Raw genomic sequence first — 22667 nt, 5'->3', positions numbered from 1 at the left:
GGGGTACGTTGACAAATGAAAGTGTTTTCTTCCCAGGCATAATGCAAGGCATTATCACTGGGATATGAGATAACAACAAGACCTGGCCTATGCTAAACGTGTTTTTAAAAAGTACAAAGGGTTTGTTAGGCGTTAAGCCTGTGTTAAAAGATTGTGATTGTGTTGAATTGTGTTTGGGAAATAAAGATAGACATGGTTCTAAAAAGGTAGCGGTAATATTTCATTCATTCAGGTGGCTTAACTTAACCTACCCTGTCCCGCAGCTCAACTTAATTTACCCTGTCCCGCGGCTCAACTTAACCTACCCTGTCCCGCGGCTCAACTTAATTTACCCTGTCCCGCGGCTCAACTTAACTTACCCTGTCCCGCAGCTCAACTTAACTTACCCTGTCCCGCAGCTCAACTTAACCTACCCTGTCCCGCAGCTCAACTTAACTTACCCTGTCCCGCAGCTCAACTTAACCTACCCTGTCCCGCGGCTCAACTTAACTTACCCTGTCCCGCAGCTCAACTTAACCTACCCTGTCACGCAGCTCAACTTAACTTACCCTGTCCCGCAGCTCAACTTAACCTACCCTGTCCCGCGGCTCAACTTAACTTACCCTGTCCCACAGCTCAACTTAACCTACCCTGTCCCGCAGCTCAACTTAACCTACCCTGTCCCGCGGCTCAACTTAACTTACCCTGTCCCGCGGCTCAACTTAACCTACCCTGTCCCGCGGCTCAACTTAACCTACCCTGTCCCGCGGCTCAACTTAACCTACCCTGTCCCGCGGCTCAACTTAATTTACCCTGTCCCGCGGCTCAACTTAATTTACCCTGTCCCGCGGCTCAACTTAATTTACCCTGTCCCAAAGCTCAACTTAATTTACCCTGTCCCAAAGCTCAACTTAATTTACCCTGTCCCGCGGCTCAACTTAATTTACCCTGTCCCGCGGCTCAACTTAATTTACCCTGTCCCAAAGCTCAACTTAATTTACCCTGTCCCAAAGCTCAACTTAATTTACCCTGTCCCGCGGCTCAACTTAATTTACCCTGTCCCGCGGCTCAACTTAACTTACCCTGTCCCGCGGCTCAACTTAACTTACCCTGTCCCGCGGCTCAACTTAATTTACCCTGTCCCGCGGCTCAACTTAACTTACCCTGTCCCGCGGCTCAACTTAATTTACCCTGTCCCGCAGCTCAACTTAATTTACCCTGTCCCGCAGCTCACACTTAACTTACCCTGTCCCGCAGCTCAACTTAACTTACCCTGTCCCGCGGCTCAACATAACTTACCCTGTCCCGCAGCTCAACTTAACCTACCCTGTCCCGCGGCTCAACTTAACCTACCCTGTCCCGCGGCTCAACTTAACCTACCCTGTCCCGCGGCTCAACTTAACCTACCCTGTCCCGCGGCTCAACTTAACTTACCCTGTCCCGCGGCTCAACTTAATTTACCCTGTCCCGCGGCTCAACTTAATTTACCCTGTCCCAAAGCTCAACTTAATTTACCCTGTCCCGCGGCTCAACTTAATTTACCCTGTCCCGCGGCTCAACTTAACTTACCCTGTCCCGCGGCTCAACTTAATTTACCCTGTCCCGCGGCTCAACTTAACTTACCCTGTCCCGCGGCTCAACTTAATTTACCCTGTCCCGCAGCTCAACTTAATTTACCCTGTCCCGCAGCTCACACTTAACTTACCCTGTCCCGCGGCTCAACTTAACTTACCCTGTCCCGCGGCTCAACATAACTTACCCTGTCCCGCAGCTCAACTTAACCTACCCTGTCCCGCGGCTCAACTTAACCTACCCTGTCCCGCGGCTCAACTTAACCTACCCTGTCCCGCGGCTCAACTTAACCTACCCTGTCCCGCGGCTCAACTTAACTTACCCTGTCCCGCAGCTCAACTTAACTTACCCTGTCCCGCGGCTCAACTTAACCTACCCTGTCCCGCGGCTCAACTTAACCTACCCTGTCCCGCGGCTCAACTTAACCTACCCTGTCCCGCGGCTCAACTTAACTTACCCTGTCCCGCGGCTCAACTTAAATTACCCTGTCCCGCAGCTCAACTTAATTTACCCTGTCCCGCGGCTCAACTTAATTTACCCTGTCCCGCAGCTCACACTTAACTTACCCTGTCCCGCAGCTCAACTTAACTTACCCTGTCCCGCGGCTCAACATAACTTACCCTGTCCCGCGGCTCAACTTAACTTACCCTGTCCCGCGGCTCAACTTAACTTACCCTGTCCCGCAGCTCAACTTAACTTACCCTGTCCCGCAGCTCAACTTAACTTACCCTGTCCCGCAGCTCAACTTAATTTACCCTGTCCCGCGGCTCAACTTAACTTACCCTGTCCCGCAGCTCAACTTAACTTACCCTGTCCCGCGGCTCAACTTAACTTACCCTGTCCCGCAGCTCAACTTACCCTGTCGCGCGGCTCAACTTAACTTACCCTGTCCCGCAGCTCAACTTACCCTGTCCCGCGGCTCAACTTACCCTGTCCCGCAGCTCAACTTACCCTGTCCCGCAGCTCAACTTACCCTGTCCCGCAGCTCAACTTACCCTGTCCCGCGGCTCAACTTAACTTACCCTGTCCCGCAGCTCAACCTACCCTGTCCCGCAGCTCAACTTACCCTGTCCCGCGGCTCAACTTAACTTACCCTGTCCCGCGGCTCAACTTACCCTGTCCCGCGGCTCAACTTAACTTACCCTGTCCCGCGGCTCAACTTAACTTACCCTGTCCCGCGGCTCAACTTACCCTACCCTGTCCCGCAGCTCAACTTAACTTACCCTGTCCCGTGGCTCAACTTAACCTACCCTGTCCCGCGGCTCAACTTAACCTACCCTGTCCCGCGGCTCAACTTAACTTACCCTGTCCCGCGGCTCAACTTAACCTACCCTGTCCCGCGGCTCAACTTAACCTACCCTGTCCCGCGGCTCAACTTAACCTACCCTGTCCCGCGGCTCAACTTAATTTACCCTGTCCCGCGGCTCAACTTAATTTACCCTGTCCCGCGGCTCAACTTAATTTACCCTGTCCCAAAGCTCAACTTAATTTACCCTGTCCCAAAGCTCAACTTAATTTACCCTGTCCCGCGGCTCAACTTAATTTACCCTGTCCCGCGGCTCAACTTAACTTACCCTGTCCCGCGGCTCAACTTAACCTACCCTGTCCCGCAGCTCAACTTAACTTACCCTGTCCCGCAGCTCAACTTAACTTACCCTGTCCCACAGCTCAACTTAACTTACCCTGTCCCGCGGCTCAACTTAACTTACCCTGTCCCGCGGCTCAACTTAACTTACCCTGTCCCGCAGCTCAACTTAACTTACCCTGTCCCGCAGCTCAACTTAATTTACCCTGTCCCGCGGCTCAACTTAACTTACCCTGTCCCGCAGCTCAACTTAACTTACCCTGTCCCGCGGCTCAACTTAACTTACCCTGTCCCGCAGCTCAACTTACCCTGTCCCGCGGCTCAACTTACCCTGTCCCGCAGCTCAACTTACCCTGTCCCGCAGCTCAACTTACCCTGCAGCTCAACTTACCCTGTCCCGCAGCTCAACCTACCCTGTCCCGCAGCTCAACTTACCCTGTCCCGCGGCTCAACTTAACTTACCCTGTCCCGCGGCTCAACTTACCCTGTCCCGCGGCTCAACTTAACTTACCCTGTCCCGCAGCTCAACTTACCCTACCCTTTCCCGCAGCTCAACTTAACTTACCCTGTCCCGCGGCTCAACTTAACCTACCCTGTCCCGCGGCTCAACTTAACTTACCCTGTCCCTCAGCTCAACTTAACCTACCCTGTCCCGCGGCTCAACTTAACCTACCCTGTCCCGCGGCTCAACTTAACCTACCCTGTCCCGCAGCTCAACTTAACCTACCCTGTCCCGCGGCTCAACTTAACCTACCCTGTCCCGCAGCTCAATTTAAACCACAAACGGGGTAAGTTATGCCAAGAGAACACTTTTTTTGGACAAGCTATGTTTTCAAAACTGTAATGTTTACATTAATTCTGATTATTTCCAGGGATACACAACATCCTGAAATATATGTAGATATCTTAGAAATAATACTATATTTCCCTTGACGAGGTGATGCTGAATGTAAAAACAAATCTCAAACCCCTCTCCCCTGAATCTCTGTAGGTTAGGTTAGACATCATATACACTAGCATTAATGATTCTGTCACAAACATGACATTACACATGACCATTTGTGACAGTTAAGAAGATGTAAATGCCAAATAATTTTACAAGGTAATGATTTGGGTAGTGGTGAGCAAACAAGCAGGTTGACGTTTATTGTCATGAATCTTGCCCTGTAGTCAGAACTGAGAGATTTCCACTAGATGGGCCGGCCGCAAAATCAAATTGTCGATATCGTAAGAATTCATGAAAACTAAAAATATGCTTTTTTATCTTAATTTAAGGTTAGGGTTAGGCATTACGGTAGGCAGTGTGGTTAAGGTTAGGGCTAAGGTTATGTTTAAAAACAGATTTTTTAAAAACTTTGTGGCTGTGTCGGCTAGTGACCACTTTGCAGAGTTACCTCCAGGGCAACAATTCTTACAATAAATGCCAACCTGTGAACAAACAACTCTTTGTGTTGAGTTTTACTCATAAATGGCTGTCTGTCATGTTCTGATGGGTTGTCATGATGTGATGTTGCTTTAGGAAGAAATTGGTTTACTGTATCATTGAAGCGCTGTATCATCAAAACAACTCGACAACGTAGTGGTAAAATGTAAAAACTTCGCTCCTGAATTCTGAAATTACTTTAAGAATGAACAAAAGAATGACAATTATTATGAGTATACGCAGATGTACAAAAGTGTTGAGAAGACAGAAAGTAAGAATGGTAAATGACATTAGAATGAATGTTCTATTTTGCTTGTAGACACAATTTGCTTGAAGGCACAGACATTTCTGCACCATTTCACATCATAGCTATTACAGAGGTCCTCTCCATGGGAGACGGGAGTTGGAAAGACAAACTAAAGCGTGATGTAAATACTCTCGGCAGTGAAGAAGCTTCTATCCTCCCTCCTCCTCTCCTCGTGATTTGCATTTCAAACAGCCGTTGTTTTGCATCTGTCTATTTGCATGCCATCGCATCCTTGCAGGTGGTGGCTTGTCTAACTGGGTGAGATGAAAAGCTCTCTGTGCACGTGTGTGTGTGTGTGTGTGTGTGTGTGTGTGTGTGTGTGTGTGTGTGGCTGAATCTCTACACATATTGTATCAATAAGAATTCCCAAATCGAAGGCGCTTCCACTTGTCACTAGCAGGGCACATTGCTTAATGAGACAGTCTAGGCAAGAGTCTCTCTCCATAAAGCCATTGGTCCAAGTTCACAGTCTATTTATTGAAACATTGTCCAGTTGTGTCTCTGCGTGTGGCTCATCCAAAACTTAGCCTGAATGCATACAGCAATTCCCAGCTCAGCATTTATCTGTCACAGAAAGACAATGTCCCGCTGACAGAACACATTATGGAATCCCATTGAAAGACTTGCCAAGCTATATTTTTTATCTGCCCGTTAGTCTCAGGTAGGAGCTGGCTGCCATGGCTAAACCCATCTCTGTCTCTCAGAGGACACAGTCAGGGAAGTAAGGATGAGTACTGTATGACATAGGCGTTCCTCTTGAGTTCACATCAGTCACTCTACTCATTTGATAGGGCTGCTCATTTGCTATTGTATTCCTCATTATATTCTGGGGACTGAAGCAGATCTTCACTTTTTTTCAAAGCAAAAAATGTGTGTGATTGGCAACTGGCCAGGCCGTGGCACATTCAGGGTCTCAGTCGATTGGCTGAGATGTTTTTTTTTGCTACCGCGCCACCTGAAAAAGGAAAAAGAAGAAGAAATACAGGAACTTCCAAAAGGTCCATTAAATGCTGGGTCACCCTGAGCCAAGACTTCTTTCCTGGGCATCATTATTTCTGCTGCAGCTAGCCTAATCCACATCTCAGACAGATTTTATGTAGTTGACATGAAAATGGAAGCAAATAGTTTATTCCTCAGCAGATGTTAGATGGGTGTAATATACCTGTCCAGAAAGTGTTTGTTGTCAGTTTTTATTAATCAATGAATGTATGCAGCACATGTTCAGCTGATTTTCTATTCTCTTTGAGTTGACTCTCATTAGATATTTCCCTACAGCATATACATTTGAAACTGATAAAAGCCAAGACATATCACAGATTTGCACATTCCTCAAGTCTGTAGTTTGTCCACAGGCATTTAAGGCTGTCAGATTGAATTACATCCCATTACGATATCTGTATCAGATGGTTTACATGTATAAAACAGTCTCATTTCATGTTTTTCTTTTGGTCCCATCTTCCACAGGATTACCAAATGAGGCTTGCTTAGCCCTCTGTGGCTGATTGGGAGCAGCAGTGTTGATTCTGCCTATGGGAGCAGTAATTGTGACTGATTGTGGGATATTTTATCATCAAAGCAAAGGCTTATTGCAAGTACTGTAATCGCATGTGATGATTCCGCATAAACACTGTCGTTCAATTTTTGCATTAACTAGATGTGCAAACATGGGGGGATAGAGAGAGAACAGGAGAGAGAGAACAGGAGAGAGAGAACAGGAGAGAGAACAGGAGAGAGAAAACAGGAGAGAGAGAACAGGAGAGAGAGAACAGGAGAGAGAGAACAGGAGATAGAGAACAGGAGAGAGAAAACAGGAGAGAGAACAGGAGAGAGAGAACAGGAGAGAGAAAACAGGAGAGAGAGAACAGGAGAGAGAAAACAGGAGAGAGAAAACAGGAGAGAGAGAACAGGAGAGAGAAAACAGGAGAGAGAACAGGAGAGAGAAAACAGGAGAGAGAAAACAGGAGAGAGAAAACAGGAGAGAGAGAACAGGAGAGAGAGAACAGGAGAGAGAGAACAGGAGATAGAGAACAGGAGAGAGAAAACAGGAGAGAGAGAACAGGAGATAGAGAACAGGAGAGCGAACACAGGAGAGAGAACAGGAGAGAGAGAACAGGAGAGAGAAAACAGGAGAGAGAGAACAAGAGAGAGAAAACAGGAGAGAGAGAACAGGAGAGAGAAAACAGGAGAGAGAAAACAGGAGATAGAGAACAGGAGAGCGAAAACAGGAGAGAGAACAGGAGAGAGAGAACAGGAGAGAGAAAACAGGAGAGAGAGAACAGGAGAGAGAAAACAGGAGAGAGAAAACAGGAGAGAGAGAACAGGAGAGAGAAAACAGGAGAGAGAAAACAGGAGAGAGAAAACAGGAGAGAGAGAACAGGAGAGAGAAAACAGGAGAGAGAGAACAGGAGAGAGAGAACAGGAGAGAGAAAACAGGAGGAGAGAGAGAAAACAGGAGAGAGAGAACAGGAGAGAGAACAGGAGAGAGAAAACAGGAGAGAGAGAAACAGGAGAGAGAGAACAGGAGATAGAGAACAGGAGAGAGAAAACAGGAGAGAGAACAGGAGAGAGAGAACAGGAGAGAGAAAACAGAGAGAGAGAAAACAGGAGAGAGAACAGGAGAGAGAGAACAGGAGAGAGAGAACAGGAGGAGATAGAGAACAGAGAACAGGAGAGAAAACAGGAGAGAGAACAGGAGAGAGAGAACAGGAGAGAAAACAGGAGAGAGAGAACAGAGAGAGAAAACAGAGAGAGAAAACAGGAGAGAGAGAGAGAACAGGAGAGAGAAAACAGGAGAGAGAACAGGAGAGAGAAAACAGGAGAGAGAAAACAGGAGAGAGAAAACAGGAGAGAGAGAACAGGAGAGAGAGAACAGGAGAGAGAGAACAGGAGAGAGAGAACAGGAGATAGAGAACAGGAGAGAGAAAACAGGAGAGAGAGAACAGGAGATAGAGAACAGGAGAGCGAAAACAGGAGAGAGAACAGGAGAGAGAGAACAGGAGAGAGAAAACAGGAGAGAGAGAACAGGAGAGAGAAAACAGGAGAGAGAGAACAGGAGATAGAGAACAGGAGAGCGAAAACAGGAGAGAGAACAGGAGAGAGAGAACAGGAGAGAGAAAACAGGAGGAGAGGAGGAGAGAGAGAACAGAACAGAGAGAGAAAACAGGAGAGAGAAAACAGGAGAGAGAGAACAGGAGAGAGAAAACAGGAGAGAGAAAACAGGAGAGAGAGAACAGGTGAGAGAGAAAACAGGAGAGAGAAAACAGGAGAGAGAACAGGAGAGAGAAAACAGGAGAGAGAAAACAGGAGAGAGAGAACAGGAGAGAGAAAACAGGAGAGAGAAAACAGGAGAGAGAGAACAGGAGAGAGAAAACAGGAGAGAGCGAACAGGAGAGAGAGAACAGGAGAGAGAATACAGGAGAGAGAAAACAGGAGAGAGAGAACAGGAGAGAGAAAACAGGAGAGAGAAAACAGGAGAGAGAAAACAGGAGAGAGAGAGAGAACAGGAGAGAGAAAACAGGAGAGAGAAAACAGGAGAGAGAAAACAGGAGAGAGAGAACAGGAGAGAGAAAACAGGAGAGAGAAAACAGAGAGAGAAAACAGGAGAGAGAGAACAGGAGAGAGAAAACAGGAGAGAGAAAACAGGAGAGAGAGAACAGGAGAGAGAGAACAGGAGAGAGAAAACAGGAGAGAGAGAACAGGAGAGAGAAAACAGGAGAGAGAGAACAGGAGAGAGAAAACAGGAGAGAGAAAACAGGAGAGAGAAAACAGGAGAGAGAGAACAGGAGAGAGAAAACAGGAGAGAGAGAACAGGAGAGAGAGAACAGGAGAAAGAAAACAGGAGAGAGAACAGGAGAGAGAGAACAGGAGATAGAGAACAGGAGAGAGAAAACAGGAGAGAGAGAACAGGAGATAGAGAACAGGAGAGCGAAAACAGGAGAGAGAACAGGAGAGAGAGAACAGGAGATAGAGAACAGGAGAGAGAAAACAGGAGAGAGAAAACAGGAGAGAGAGAACAGGAGATAGAGAACAGGAGATAGAGAACAGGAGAGCGAAAACAGGAGAGAGAACAGGAGAGAGAGAACAGGAGAGAGAACAGGAGAGAGAGAACAGGAGAGAGAAAACAGGAGAGAGAGAGCGAAAGTGTGACTGCAAGTGCTTATATTTCTTCTTACTTTTATCAAAACCATCAATCATTACATTGCCTTTAGGCTATTTATCGTAATATTTACACAGGGACCACTTTAAAAGAAGTATGCATCATTGGTGTCATTTCCCTGATGGGTTCGTTGTTAAAACAGATGTGTAGTTTGCTTGTCATTATATTTTATATTTCTAAGACACTTGTAGATTTTATACCTTTAAAACCTTTGTTTTATGTGTTTTATTTTGGGACCATGGTGTTAGTGCTGTTCTTAACACACTGTGTTCAGCTGGATTTATTGTCTCCTGGAGCTAACATTAGCAGGCTAGCCTCGGCTAGCTCCGGCTAGCTTGATTACCTGGCTGTCATTGGCAAAGCTTGTCTCACGTTGGGACCGCTGTTTCTACCCTGAGTATAAGCATGTCAGACTCCTCTGTTTTGGAGTCGGATTCAGAGATGGACAGTAAAGTCATAAAATGTTACACCTGTGATATGTTTACTGTCGTGAAAAGGAAGAATTTACTGATTTATACATTTGTGAAAAGTGTAAGCAACTCGTTGCCTCAAAAGACTGGAAGACTGAACTACTAGAGGAGAACAGAGTCCTGCTGTTTTGATGCAACACTTCTAAATTACCGAGAGGATAATCGAGGGTGCTCTATGAGATTGGGCTACTCTGCAGTAGCTACTGAGGATACCACCTTGGACCATTTTCCCGTATTAACACATCCCACCGACAAGAACGGGAGAACTACTGCATCTTTCTCTATACCTTCGGGGGCAAAGTGGAATCGAGTTAGAAGAAGGAAAGAAGGAATATTCCAACGTATCCTCCGTCTGCCCTCTCGCCAAGACCTGCAGCTCTCAAACTGTTTTGCGGCCCTGACCCTGGCCCTCCTACAAGGCCCTCACCCACTCCCAGACCACTCCACCGCAGTACCCAGCGAAAGCCAAGTCACTGCCTCCGTGCGGCCTGGGAATCCATGACCTGCCCCTGGGGCCGCAGGTAGCCTGGCGGGTAGGAGAGTTGGGCCAGTAACCAAAAGGTTGCTAGATCAAATCCCCAAGCTGACAAGGTAAAAATCTGTCGTTCTGCCCCTGAGCACGGCAGCTAACCCACCATTCCCTGGGTGCCGTAGATGTGTATGTCAAGGGCAGCCCTCCGCATCTCTCTGATTCAGAGGGGTTGGGATAAATGTGGAAGACACATTTTAGTTGAATGCATTCAGTTGAAAACTGACTAGGTATCCCCCTTTCCTAGTGTGGCCATTGTAGGGAGTTCTATAGTACGGATGTGGTGGTTGCCGGAGCAAGTACATTCTGCTTTCCTGGTGCTAGGTTGCGTGATATTACTCGGGAGCTTAAGGTTATTCTAGACCGAAACCCTGAGCTTTAAACGGTGATCGTGCATGCCGATACTAATGACATCAAGCTGCGGCAATTGGGGGAGTTGAGCCCGGACACCTTATGGACAGGCTAATGGATACTGGAAAGAGATTGTCCTTTCTGGCCCTATCCCAACAGATGTTTCTGGAGGTAAATCTGCTGTCGAAACTCTGCCCCGAAAAAGCATTGGATTTTATCGACTTATCCACTTTTATCGATTTGTTTTGGGAGCTACCTCAGTTCTTAAAATGAGACGGCTGACATCCGAAAAGAAGAGGAGCTAGAATGCTGAGTTTAACATTGCACATGCACTAAGAAAGTGATAGGATATAGATCCCTTTCTGAGTCAAAATTCAAGCCAAAATCTACTGCTCAGATTTTTTGAGAACATGACTTAAAAAACGTAAGCCTATGCAACATTAACCTATTAAAAACATTTCTGTAGCAATGAGGATTATGTAGTAGTGTCACGACTTCCACTGAAGGTGGCTCCTCTTCCTGTTCGGGCGGCGCTCGGCGGTCGTCGTCACCGGTCTACTAGCTGCCTTTTCCTTTTCTGTTGGTTTTGTCTTATTGGTTACACCTGTTTCTTGTTTGGGGTTTGTTTAGGGCTATTTAAGCCGGTTATGCCCGCCTGCTTTTGTGCGGGCGTGTTTCTCTGTTTGGTTTTGTGCATGTGTTCTTTTTGTATTTCTCCGGATTGTTTGTGTCCTGTTTTTTGGGCCGGTCATTGTATGCACCTGGTGTTTCGGCGTGACCTTCCTTTCACCGGAATAAATACAGTTGTCCTTTAAACCTCTGCTCTCTGCACCTGACTCTGCACCCACTACTCCTAGAAGTCATAACAAGTAGGCTATAGGCCCAATACATTATCACTGCATATTGGCTATGCTTGAATTGTCCTGCCAATGCTGCTGTTCTCAGACCAGTTAGAAATTATATTTTTAAATGTTGGTATATGATCACACTAGTAATAGAACATTTGTTGTATTACTTGTGGTGCTCAGCTACTGTAAGCCAGCATAATATGTATTTATTTTACTGGACTAATGGGCTGCATCTGATGGTCAGTCTGGGGGGGGGTCAGCAGTGAGGCTGATCTTCACCCAACTCACCATCCCTCCTCTCTCCCTCCCTCCACTGAGAAAAGGGAATACAGTCTTCCAGCTGATGGCAAAACTTAAGAGGCACTTCATTATTTCTGCTTCATGCACCAATTCATGTTGTTCGTCTTATGACCAGAGAAAGTGAAATATTCCTTGGTATTAAAAAAGAAACAAGCCAATAATAATAACCAAGCAAGTTTATTGGAACACTATGCTATACTCAATCCTTTCAGCTGCAGTGCTGGTTGTAGCATTTTATGGCTTATAAAAGTGTTGAACAAAGTGTTTGATAGGGCTGAATAACAACTTGGACTTACTCATAAAAACAGCAGCTCTGAGCTGTATTCGTTGAGTATCTCTCTAGTCATGGTTTTACAAGTTTTTAAATCTCACAGTATCAACTTTGCTGTACGTTCAAGGTTTTCTTTTTACAGTCTATGGCTCGAGGAAACTGTGCAGTAACGTGATCTGAGCTATCGGATTGGCCAGTGTTAGGCCTATAGGTGTTCTACCTTCAGACACATGAAATTATTCAAAATGGAAATGATTTTCCTTCCCGGCGCTAGGGCTGCTGAATCAAGTGCACCTACCGCCAACAGCATGACATGAATAAAAACAATAGGACCACAAGGCTTTATCGTTGTTTTTTTTACAGACATTTTTGGTGATCGACTAGGAATGCCTTGGAGATCGCGATCGACCGGTTGGTGACCACTACTTTTAAACTTCTCATTCTACTCTAAATGTGCAACAGTCTGGTTTTAAAACCTGGACACAGTAGCAGTTTCAACTGCTACTTTTGTTCTTTGATGTATTAAATTGCTTAAACAATAAAAACCATTGTGCTGCCTAACGTATAGACCTTTCCAAGGCCTTTGAAACTGTTGACCATTACATTCTCATTCAAAGGCTGACTGAAATCATTTGCAAGTGGTTTGAGAATGATCTGTCTGATAGGCCATAATGCTTGATTTCTGATGGTGTCAAGTCTAGTTTCTTGAACATTATAAAAAGTGTACCGCAGGGGTCGGTACTGAGACCTGTTCTCTTTACTATTTATATAAATAATACTGGTCTATCTGTTAAAACTTGTAATATTCATCTGTAGGCAGACAACACAGTTATGTACACCATTGCCCCAACTGTTGACCAGGCTATGTCAGAGCTGCAACCTTGTTGTCTTACAGAAAGCCCTGGTTGGTTTAACATGTTTGCTTAATGTAGGTTGACTACATATTTATTCATTAGATAGGTCTCCCATCAATCGGGTTCCCGCCTACAAATATCTGGGCATTTGGATTAACAAAGATTTAATGTTTAGAAAACCTATGGATGAGCAAGTTAAAAAGATCTTGCCTCTCCCTAAATAGCAGAAGCAGATTGTACAGTCAGCTTTCTGCCAGTTCTTGACTATGGTGACATCATTTACCAGATTGCACAGCTTTAAAAGCACCTCATTGCTGGAACCAACTACAAAAAAACATTACAATGTTCTGGTGCTGCTCAGGCAATTTAATATATTGAATGGGGACCATCTTACTGAGGAATGTAATCGTTTTTCTTGAATATATGTGTTGTGCTGTATTTTACTTTTTTATAATGTATTGGATTTTTCTTATGAAACTGTATATGTAGAGCTCTCCTGTGAAAGAGACCCTGGTCTCAATGCTGACTCCCTGCTTAAATAATAATATAATAAATATATATATTTTTAAGATACATTTTCTAATAGTTTCATTACCTTCCAACTGTAATAATGCATGAAGTCATATGAATTTGATTTCCTTTGCTGTCCCTTCACATATACTCACCTTGGTGGTCTTGACTTTGTTTCCAGAGCTGCAGGACCAGCCAGTGAGATCCGGCAGTACTTTACACTCCTCTCCCTCCAGACAGGGCTGCATCTGACACCACCACTTCTGACGCACGATGGATGCTGAGGAAAACAGCACAGTGGGCAGTCAGTCACTTGAAATGAGATGAGATGCAACGTGTGGTCTAGAGAGCACTTCAATATATGGGCGAGATAACAACTTTAACATTGAGAATATGTTGGTGCAATACAAACCCGTTGAAGTACTGAAACGCTACCATCTTATATGAAGCATCCTACCTTCAACACAAGAGGGCATTGCCCTTGTTGTCCCGGCGACCTGACCAGGGAAGCAGGAACACTTGACTGTTTGAGAGCGCTCCTCAATCTTGTTCTTATTGCAGCAGCGATGGGCAGCCACTACTTCACAGGTACCTGTCTTTACCTGTGACGAACCTGAGACAGAGGGATTAGGAAAGGCGGTTACTAACTAGCATTAGCAGCATGCATAGAGAGGGATGAAAACAATTAAACAGCTCCTTAAAAATCAGTCAAAATGACATGAAGCTGTCTGTGCTGTCATTTTAGTGCACTTTGCAAGATATGACATACTGAACTTGCCTGCCTTTCATATACTGCTTGAGTGTGAGAAGGAAAATCTAACCATACATACAAGCCAACATAAGAGATTTCAACACTACATAATTACATAATTCACATCAGTATGCACCAGGCATGCATGTAAGTATGAGGTCTTAAGATTCTTCTGCAGTTGATTAAATTAAGCTGAAGCTTGAATACATCTAAAAGGTATGTGACAAATGTTAAATTTACAATTCTTCACGTTTGAACTGCCATTTATATAATAGTTCATTTAAAAAAATATCATAAAATTACACAAATTCACAATTCACATATGGTCCTGCGTATAACCGCTAGGGGGCAATGCAGTTCAATCTACCGCTGTCCAGTCTACCTAACATGTTGACTGTCCCCAACCACTCAGCAAAGATGGTATTAATGCCGTTTTAGGTTCTCTGTTTTCAATACATTGAACTTCATGTATAACATTGAACTTCATGTATAACAGCATGTTCATAGTACATCCAGCAATCTGTTGTTAACGCCACGCATGGTGTTTGAGACCTCGCACTTTGTACTTGGGAGAGCAATCATTGTGCAATTTCACCATCAGGGCCGATACGTTTCTTAAACATGGCATCTTGTAGTCTGGTTCTAGATATGCCATTAGGGTATTGAAGCCGACATCCTCTACCAGTGACAATGGCTGCATATCAACTACAATCATTTCTGTAATCATGCTGTGATTTTCTCACTCCATCCCTTTAACTTCTCAAAGTATTGCCATATAGGACTTCACAGAGGCCGCTTCCCTCTCTCTCTGCCATCTTTCCAACTGTTAACGACAATGAGGTGTGGACCACTTTATATTGGTGGCAAACAATTTGAAAGATGCATATCTCCTCCTATTTACAGCATTGTTGTGTTAGGTATTTGTTTAATTTCATACAATGGGTGGGTCTAATCCTGAATGCTGATTGGTTAAAACTGCATTACAGCCGGTGTCTATTCCACAAGTTATTACCGGCTAAATCTATGACGTTGAAATGCCTATTTAGTCTGTTCCATCTGACTGCGCAATCCAGTGTCTCATCAGCTCAGCCAGGCAATTTATATACTTGATCTACAATGTGAAAAGCATTAAGACATTATCTCCCATTTCTTCTAGACTAACAGTTTTCAACAGCGGAGATTTGTATAAACCTTGCTGTCTGTTTCTCCGACATTTGTAACAATATTTCAATTGTTTCAATGGTGAAATTTGATCTCCAGCTGTCCCATAGTAATGAATCTGTAGGGAGTCGAGTTGAGACGGCGTTTCTCAGCGTTTCTCAGCCAGTCGAAATTGTGAATCAGCTAGCATAATTTGTATGGATATATACAAAGAAATGTCATTTGAAAAAAGGTCAAACGAAACAAAGTGCAGCTAGTTTGAAATATTTCCATCTTCAGTTTGAAGTGATTGTGTTACCTGTGTTGTTGGCTAGCTCCTCTGAACAAGTGTCCTGACGAGTGAGCACATTTTCTATGCCGGGCGAAATCGCGCCTCATTAGCTCACTGTTATGAATGTATCCCAAAAAATAATCGCTGGAAAACAGCTTAAATAAATCCAAATTAGACTATTAGACTGTTATTCTGGCTGCACTTTTGACGTGAATGTAAATTAGCCGTAGTTGGCTAGCTAGCAAGCAAGGGATAAGAACGTTGCCAGCCAGTATGGCAATGGAGCATTTAGAACGAATACAGAATACAGATACAGAACAAACAGACTGAATGACTGGGTCGCGTCTCTGGCAACCGAACCGATAGAACAAACGACCAGCCGGCTTGGCTAGCGACCTTAGATTTGCATCGGGCCTATATCTTGTGGAAGGATGAAATAGTATGAATAAATTCATCAAAATCATGTTTTTAATGAAAATATGCTAATTATTATTTGAATATGTTGGTAACCTGTCGTATAAAAGTGATAATGCCCTTGAAGCCGGTGTCTGGAGGATACATTGGCACGGTTTGCCGGCCAACGACTTAGTCTCGGGCCTAATAACACCCATGCCAATATATTCTAAAAACACCAGCTTCTCGGGCATTATCACTTAAATAATGTTTGCCTTTATGATGATGATGATTGGGACCTGTCAGTAGTAGTTTTGTGTATGTATGTATGTTTTCTTAACGATAACAATCCCAAATTCGTTCAAACATTTAAACATCACACCCTTAACATTGACACAGTATCAGCGTTCACAGCCATTTGGATTCTGGAGCAACAGAGCCCCCATGTGGATATAAGAAACATCACAGGGAACACAGTCAAAATGGAGGAAGTAGAAGAGAAAGTGAACGAGACTAGACCAAAAGGGAAAAGCAGCATTCACAGGACTCCCTTTCAGTCATTGCAAAGTTCTTTCATTTGAAATGAGAAACTATACAATAAAATGTAGGTATTCAATCATTTTTTCAGAATGTGTATGAATGTAATAAGAGATTTTGACGTTGAGGATTGTGACCTTTTGACATGTTACGTTGTTTATTTATGCCACATTCAGAGGGAACACTGCATAATGCATCAATATTAGTTGCCACTTGAGTTTCAATTACTGCAATAACCTTATTTTAACACAAGATTTGTTCATAAATTTCTGTAAATGACCCGTTTCTTATTTATGAATGTAATACTTAAATATTATAGTATTATGTAGTCCCCTCCCACAGTAGCTGTAGAAACACCATGAGTCTGGCAAGACAGAAACAGTAATTGTAGCATCAGCACTTGTGTTTACTTTCTACCATGCAGACCACAAACACAAATTTTCACCTCATTAGTGTTGGCCTTGCTTAATTCCCAGAGGAGCTGGGAGTACGGGTGACCAGGGGCCATAATGAGTCCAGTGGGGACCAGTGTTCACTGGTATGAATGGTTCTGGGACTTACCTGACTGCCCCCGGGAGCTGTAGTTGCCGGTGGACACTGGTTGGCAGTAGAGGATCACTATGCAGAGCAGGAGGAGGCCCCAGTGTACTGACCACGCCATCTCACAGCTAATAACCTTCATCCGGTCAGCCAAGCAACCACAGAGACATATGTTGTTAGTGAGAAGATATGACACAGCTATCGCACAGTAATGGGGTCTGAAAACTCTGTTTGAAGTTAGAACATTCCGTATAAGATCAAAACACAAACTGTGCTTAGCCTACTCCAAATATTTGATTTCTTAAAAAATATAAATATTATCTACATTTTGTGTCAACATTTCATCAAAAAGTTGGATGAAAGCTTGATAAAAGACATACAATAGGCAACCAATGACTGTCACCTAGTGGTTATAAATCATCAAGTTCTTGGGACAAACGGTTATGAGGAGTACAGCTCATCAGGGGCATGTACCAACAATGTGAATTCACAGCCCAAACTCCAATTTATGTTGCAGCCAGCCAAATTCAACTGTCAGGCTGTTTAAAAACAGAACATCTCATACCCTCTATTAGAAATGTAATCCACAATACTGCCACTGTGTATGTACCCATGAGAAGTATTAGACCCAGATTGTTGAGACCACCACGGAGTTAGTAGGACCAGCAATTCTTACAGTACATTGCCATAGTATAGGCAGGCTTTCAGCGCTGCAGGTTGTTGTTCTTATGACACCCAATAACCTGCTCTGAAGAAGACAATTATTTTTTCTCTGTGATTTTATTTTAAGTGATTCAACATTGAATCTGCTCATGATATATATATATACAGTATATATATATATACAGTACCAGTCAAAAGTTTGGACACACCTACTCATTCAAGGGTTTTTCTTAATTTTTTTTACTATTTTCTATTTTCATTGTAGAATAATAGTAAACACATCAAAACTATGAAATAACACATATGGAATCATGTAGTAACCAAAAAAGTGTTATACAAATCAAAATATATGTTATATTTGAGATTCTTAAAAGTAGCCACCTTTCGCCTTGATGACAGCTTTGCACACTCTTGGCATTCTCTCAACCAGCTTCATGAGGTCACCTGGAATGCATTTCAATTAACAGGTGTGCCTTGTTAAAAGTTCATTTGTGGAATTTCTTTCCTTCCTAATGCGTTTGACCCAATCAGTTGTGTTGTGACAAGGTAGGGTTGGCACACAGAAGATATCCCTATTTGGTAAAAGATCCTGTCCATATTATGGCAAGAACAGCTCAAATAAGCAAAGAGAAAAGACAGTCCATCATTACTTTAAGACCAGTCAATGCGGAATATTTCAAGAACTTTGAAAGTTTCTTCAAGTGCAGCCACAAAAACCATCAAGCTGCTATGATGAGGACCGCCACAGGAAAGGAAGATCCAGAGTTACCTCTGCTGCAGAGGATAAGGTCATTAGAGTTACCAGCCTCAGAAATTGGTAAATAACTGCACCTCAGACTCCAGCCCAAATAAATGCTTCACAGAGTTCAAGTAACAGACAAATCTCAACATTAACTGTTCAGAGGAGACTGTGTGAATCAGGCCTTCATGGTCGAATTGCTGCAAAGAAACCACTACTAAAGGACACCAATAATAAGAAGAGACTTGCTTGGGCCAAGAAACACGAGCAATGGACATTAGACCAGTGGAAATCTGTCCTTTGGTCTGATGAGTCCAAATATGAGATTTTTGGTTCCAACCGCCGTGTCTTTGTAAGGTGCAGAGTAGGTGAACGGATGAACTCCACGTGTGGTTCCCACCGTGACACATGGAGGAGGTGGTATGATGGTGTGGGGGTGCTTTGCTGGTGACACTGTTTGTGATTTATTTTAGAATTCAAGGCACACTTACCCAACATGGCTACCACAGCATTCTGCAGCGATACGCCATCCCATCTGGTTTGCGCTTAGTGGGACTATCATTTGTTTTTCAACAGGAAAATGACCCAGCCTCCAGGCTGTGTAAGGGCTTTTTGATCAATAAATAGAGTGATGGAGTGCTGCATCAGATGACCTGGTCATCACAATCACCCGACCTCAACCCAATTGTGATGGTTTGGGATGAGTTGGACCGCAGAGTGAAGGAAAAGTAGCCAACAAGTGCTCAGATTATGTGGGAACTCTTTCAAGACTGTTGGGAAAGCATTCCAGGTGACTACTTCATGAAGCGGGTTGAGAGAATGCCAAGAGTGTGAAAAGCTTTCATCAAGGCAAAGTGTGGCTACTTTGAAGAATCTCAAATGTAAAATATATTTTCATTTGTTTCACATTTTTTGGTTGCTACATGTGTCATTTCATAGTTTTGATGTCTTCACTATTATTCTGCAATGTATAAAAGAGTATACTGTATATACAGTATATGTATATAAAGTTCCTTGCGAAATTATTCGGCCCCCTTGAACTTTGCGACCTTTTGCCACATTTCAGGCTTCAAACATAAAGATATAAAACTGTATTTTTTTGTGAAGAATCAACAACAAGTGGGACACAATCATGAAGTGGAAAGACATTTATTGGATATTTCAAACTTTTTTAACAAATCAAAAACTGAAAAATTGGGCGTGCAAAATTATTCAGCCCCTTTACTTTCAGTGCAGCAAACTCTCTCCAGAAGTTCAGTGAGGATCTCTGAATGATCCAATGTTGACCTAAATGACTAATGATGATAAATACAATCCACCTGTGTGTAATCAAGTCTCCGTATAAATGCACCTGCACTGTGATAGTCTCAGAGGTCCGTTAAAAGCGCAGAGAGCATCATGAAGAACAAGGAACACACCAGGCAGGTCTGAGATACTGTTGTGAAGAAGTTTAAAGCCGGATTTGGATACAAAAAGATTCCCAAGCTTTAAACATCCCAAGGAGCACTGTGCAAGCGATAATATTGAAATGGAAGGAGTATCAGACCACAGCAAATCTACCAAGACCTGGCCGTCCCTCTAAACTTTCAGCTCATACAAGGAGAAGACTGATCAGAGATGCAGCCAAGAGGCCCATGATCACTCTGGATGAACTGCAGAGATCTACAGCTGAGGTGGGAGACTCTGTCCATAGGACAACAATCAGTCGTATATTGCACAAATCTGGCCTTTATGGAAGAGTGGCAAGAAGAAAGCCATTTCTTAAAGATATCCATAAAAAGTGTCGTTTAAAGTTTGCCACAAGCCACCTGGGAGACACACCAAACATGTGGAAGAAGGTGCTCTGGTCAGATTAAACAAAAATTGAACTTTTTGGCAAAAATGCAAAACGTTATGTTTGGCGTAAAAGCAACACAGCTCATCACCCTGAACACACCATCCCCACTGTCAAACATGGTGGTGGCAGCATCATGGTTTGGGCCTGCTTTTCTTCAGCAGGGACAGGGAAGATGGTTAAAATTGATGGGAAGATGGATGGAGCCAAATACAGGACCATTCTGGAAGAAAACCTGATGGAGTCTGCAAAAGACCTGAGACTGGGACAGAGATTTGTCTTCCAACAAGACAATGATCCAAAACATAAAGCAACATCTACAATGGAATGGTTCAAAAATAAACATATCCAGGTGTTAGAATGGCCAAGTCAAAGTCCAGACCTGAATCCAATCGAGAATCTGTGGAAAGAACTGAAAACTGCTGTTCACAAATGCTCTCCATCCAACCTCACTGAGCTCGAGCTGTTTTGCAAGGAGGAATGGGAAAAATTTCAGTCTTTCGATGTGCAAAACTGATAGAGACATACCCCAAGCGACTTACAGCTGTAATCGCAGCAAAAGGTGGCGCTACAAAGTATTAACTTAAGGGGGCTGAATAATTTTGCACGCCCAATTTTTCAGTTTTTGATTTGTTAAAAAAGTTTGAAATATCTAATAAATGTCGTTCCACTTCATGATTGTGTCCCACTTGTTGTTGATTCTTCACAAAAAAATACAGTTTTATATCTTTATGTTAGAAGCCTGAAATGTGGCAAAAGGTCGCAAAGTTCAAGGGGGCCGAATACTTTCGCAAGGCACTGTATCTATACACAGTATATACAAATTCCCTTCTATTGTTTTTGACTCAATAACCTGGGCCATATCACCCTTTAACAACCCTCTCTCTGAGCTGAGCACTTCTATCCCATAAACCCCATCCCCCAAATATAACAGCAAGTGTTCCAAACCAAAAAAGTAGTCCCAGAAAAACTAGGACAAGGGTTTCTTCTTTTACATGTAATTACAGTGATGAATAATGCACAAAGGAAGAAGCATATCAGGAGAATTGACTGAGGTATTTTTAACTACCATCTGTTCTTCAACAAGGTCTTAAACCTGTTACTGTCTGTCTGTCTGTCTGTCTGTCTGTCTGTCTGTCTGTCTGTCTGTCTGTCTGTCTGTCTGTCTGCAGTAGGTAGCCTACCACAGTGTGATGTAACTCACCAAGGGTAATCACATATCAAACACCACAGTGAGCAGGCAGGTTATCAACATTACCTCTCGGTGACCAGATGAACAAGACTAGCACTAAATAGACAACAATGCTTTTGTCATACACCCACTTTAATTCAAACAAATCAAATAATTATTTCCCTCAAGATCCATAGTGTATCTGCTTTCATTGTGATAAAAAAAACAGCAGCAAGGTGAGGTCCTTCAGCCAGTCACCTGTCAAACGCAATATTAAAAATAAAATATGCATTGATATTAGGCCTACAGTATCTCAAAGTCTGTGTTGATCAACCCCTGGGGGGAATAGAGCTATTTACCACTGCTGGCAAGGATGTTATTTCTTGTATTGTGAGATCAAAATCATTTTCAAGAGATTAAAGAAAACAACATTTATGAGATAATTTAATCCCAGACAATTACCACTAGACACATAGATAATTCCTTGTGAACTAAAATAGCTTGGCATTACAAAACGTGACACAATACACGAGTTGGGCTGTACAGTGATTCATTGTGTCCACAGCAGTATCTATCTAAAGGGCAAGTAGTAGTATATGTATGTTTGTGTGGTGGTTGTGGTGATGTTGAATTTATTACAGCCATTTCCCTACATTTAGCCTGGTAATCTAATCTAAATAGAAGCAAAGTCAATCAATTTAGAAAACCAACATTTCCAAGTTATTTGGAATCTAATCCACAATGCTGCAGCTGCCACATCATTGGACTGACAATTGTTTGCAGATAAAGCAGTCTGTCATTGACTGACGACCTAGTTAATTTTATCACATTCATGAAATAATGGATCGAATTAAGATATAGTCATCACTCACTTACCTTTGTCTTAGTCTTACAAATGATAGCCATATATATTTGTGATGCGAAAGTGGCTACTTTCCTGATATGAAGTTGCGGTCCATCCACCTGACAGTTTATAAGTCATTCTCATATGCATGATAAATTACACTTTGATCTATCTGTTCCTATCTTTCTTTGCTTTTATATAGATAGTTTCGTACTAACCCCTAACAACTGGTTCCTAGTGAGTCGTCTGTAGTGTAGAGAAAGTATTATCCACATCGATGCGCAATAGGTGTGGAATAACGGATGAAAAACAGCCCTCCTAGATAATTATTGGTTTCCGTTTAGTTTGTTTCTCTTCCGTACTCCGCCTCTCGTTTGGTGTAAATACTGAGATGAAAAACCGCGTGACACGTCGCTCCACTCCAGACTTTTGCTTTGAACAAGATACAGTCCGAGGTGGAAAAAGAAAAGAAAGAGAACTTTCACTGCTGTTGAAATGTATTCCATCCCGGGCTTCAGAGATGTCCTCTTCTCATTGATAGACGAATAGACTAAACATTCAGGTTAGGTATCATATCTGCATGCAGTCGCCAGTGGGCAAAATGTGTG

The 22667-nt window shown here is 43.3% G+C and overlaps 1 protein-coding gene across 1 annotated transcript; it reads right to left on the bottom strand.

The window, feature by feature from the left end:
* Nucleotides 1-3813: 3813 nt before the first annotated feature.
* Nucleotides 3814-22667, bottom strand: LOC115101898 (chemokine-like protein TAFA-2). Its single transcript, XM_065005432.1, has 5 exons — nt 22092-22667; nt 16830-16944; nt 13613-13768; nt 13311-13435; nt 3814-5821 (listed from the first exon to the last, which is right to left on the bottom strand). The coding sequence occupies exons 1-5, from the start codon at nt 22119-22121 to the stop codon at nt 5810-5812; spliced, it is 438 nt and encodes a 145-aa protein (XP_064861504.1). The 5' UTR covers nt 22122-22667; the 3' UTR covers nt 3814-5809.

This window comes from Oncorhynchus nerka, linkage group LG20, assembly GCF_034236695.1.
Source record: "Oncorhynchus nerka isolate Pitt River linkage group LG20, Oner_Uvic_2.0, whole genome shotgun sequence".
NCBI lineage: Eukaryota > Metazoa > Chordata > Actinopteri > Salmoniformes > Salmonidae > Oncorhynchus > Oncorhynchus nerka.
This window is presented reverse-complemented; position numbering and strand designations above follow the sequence as displayed.

Excerpts from the sequence above, each read along its gene's own strand:
- LOC115101898 (XM_065005432.1), bottom strand. The coding sequence starts at position 22,121 with ATGGCTATCATTTGTAAGACTAAGACAAAG. Across the intron at positions 16,945-22,091 it reads TTTGTAAGACTAAGACAAAG|GTTATTAGCTGTGAGATGGC; the intron begins GTAAGTGAGTGA and ends GACCGGATGAAG. Across the intron at positions 13,769-16,829 it reads CAGCTCCCGGGGGCAGTCAG|GTTCGTCACAGGTAAAGACA; the intron begins GTAAGTCCCAGA and ends CCTCTGTCTCAG.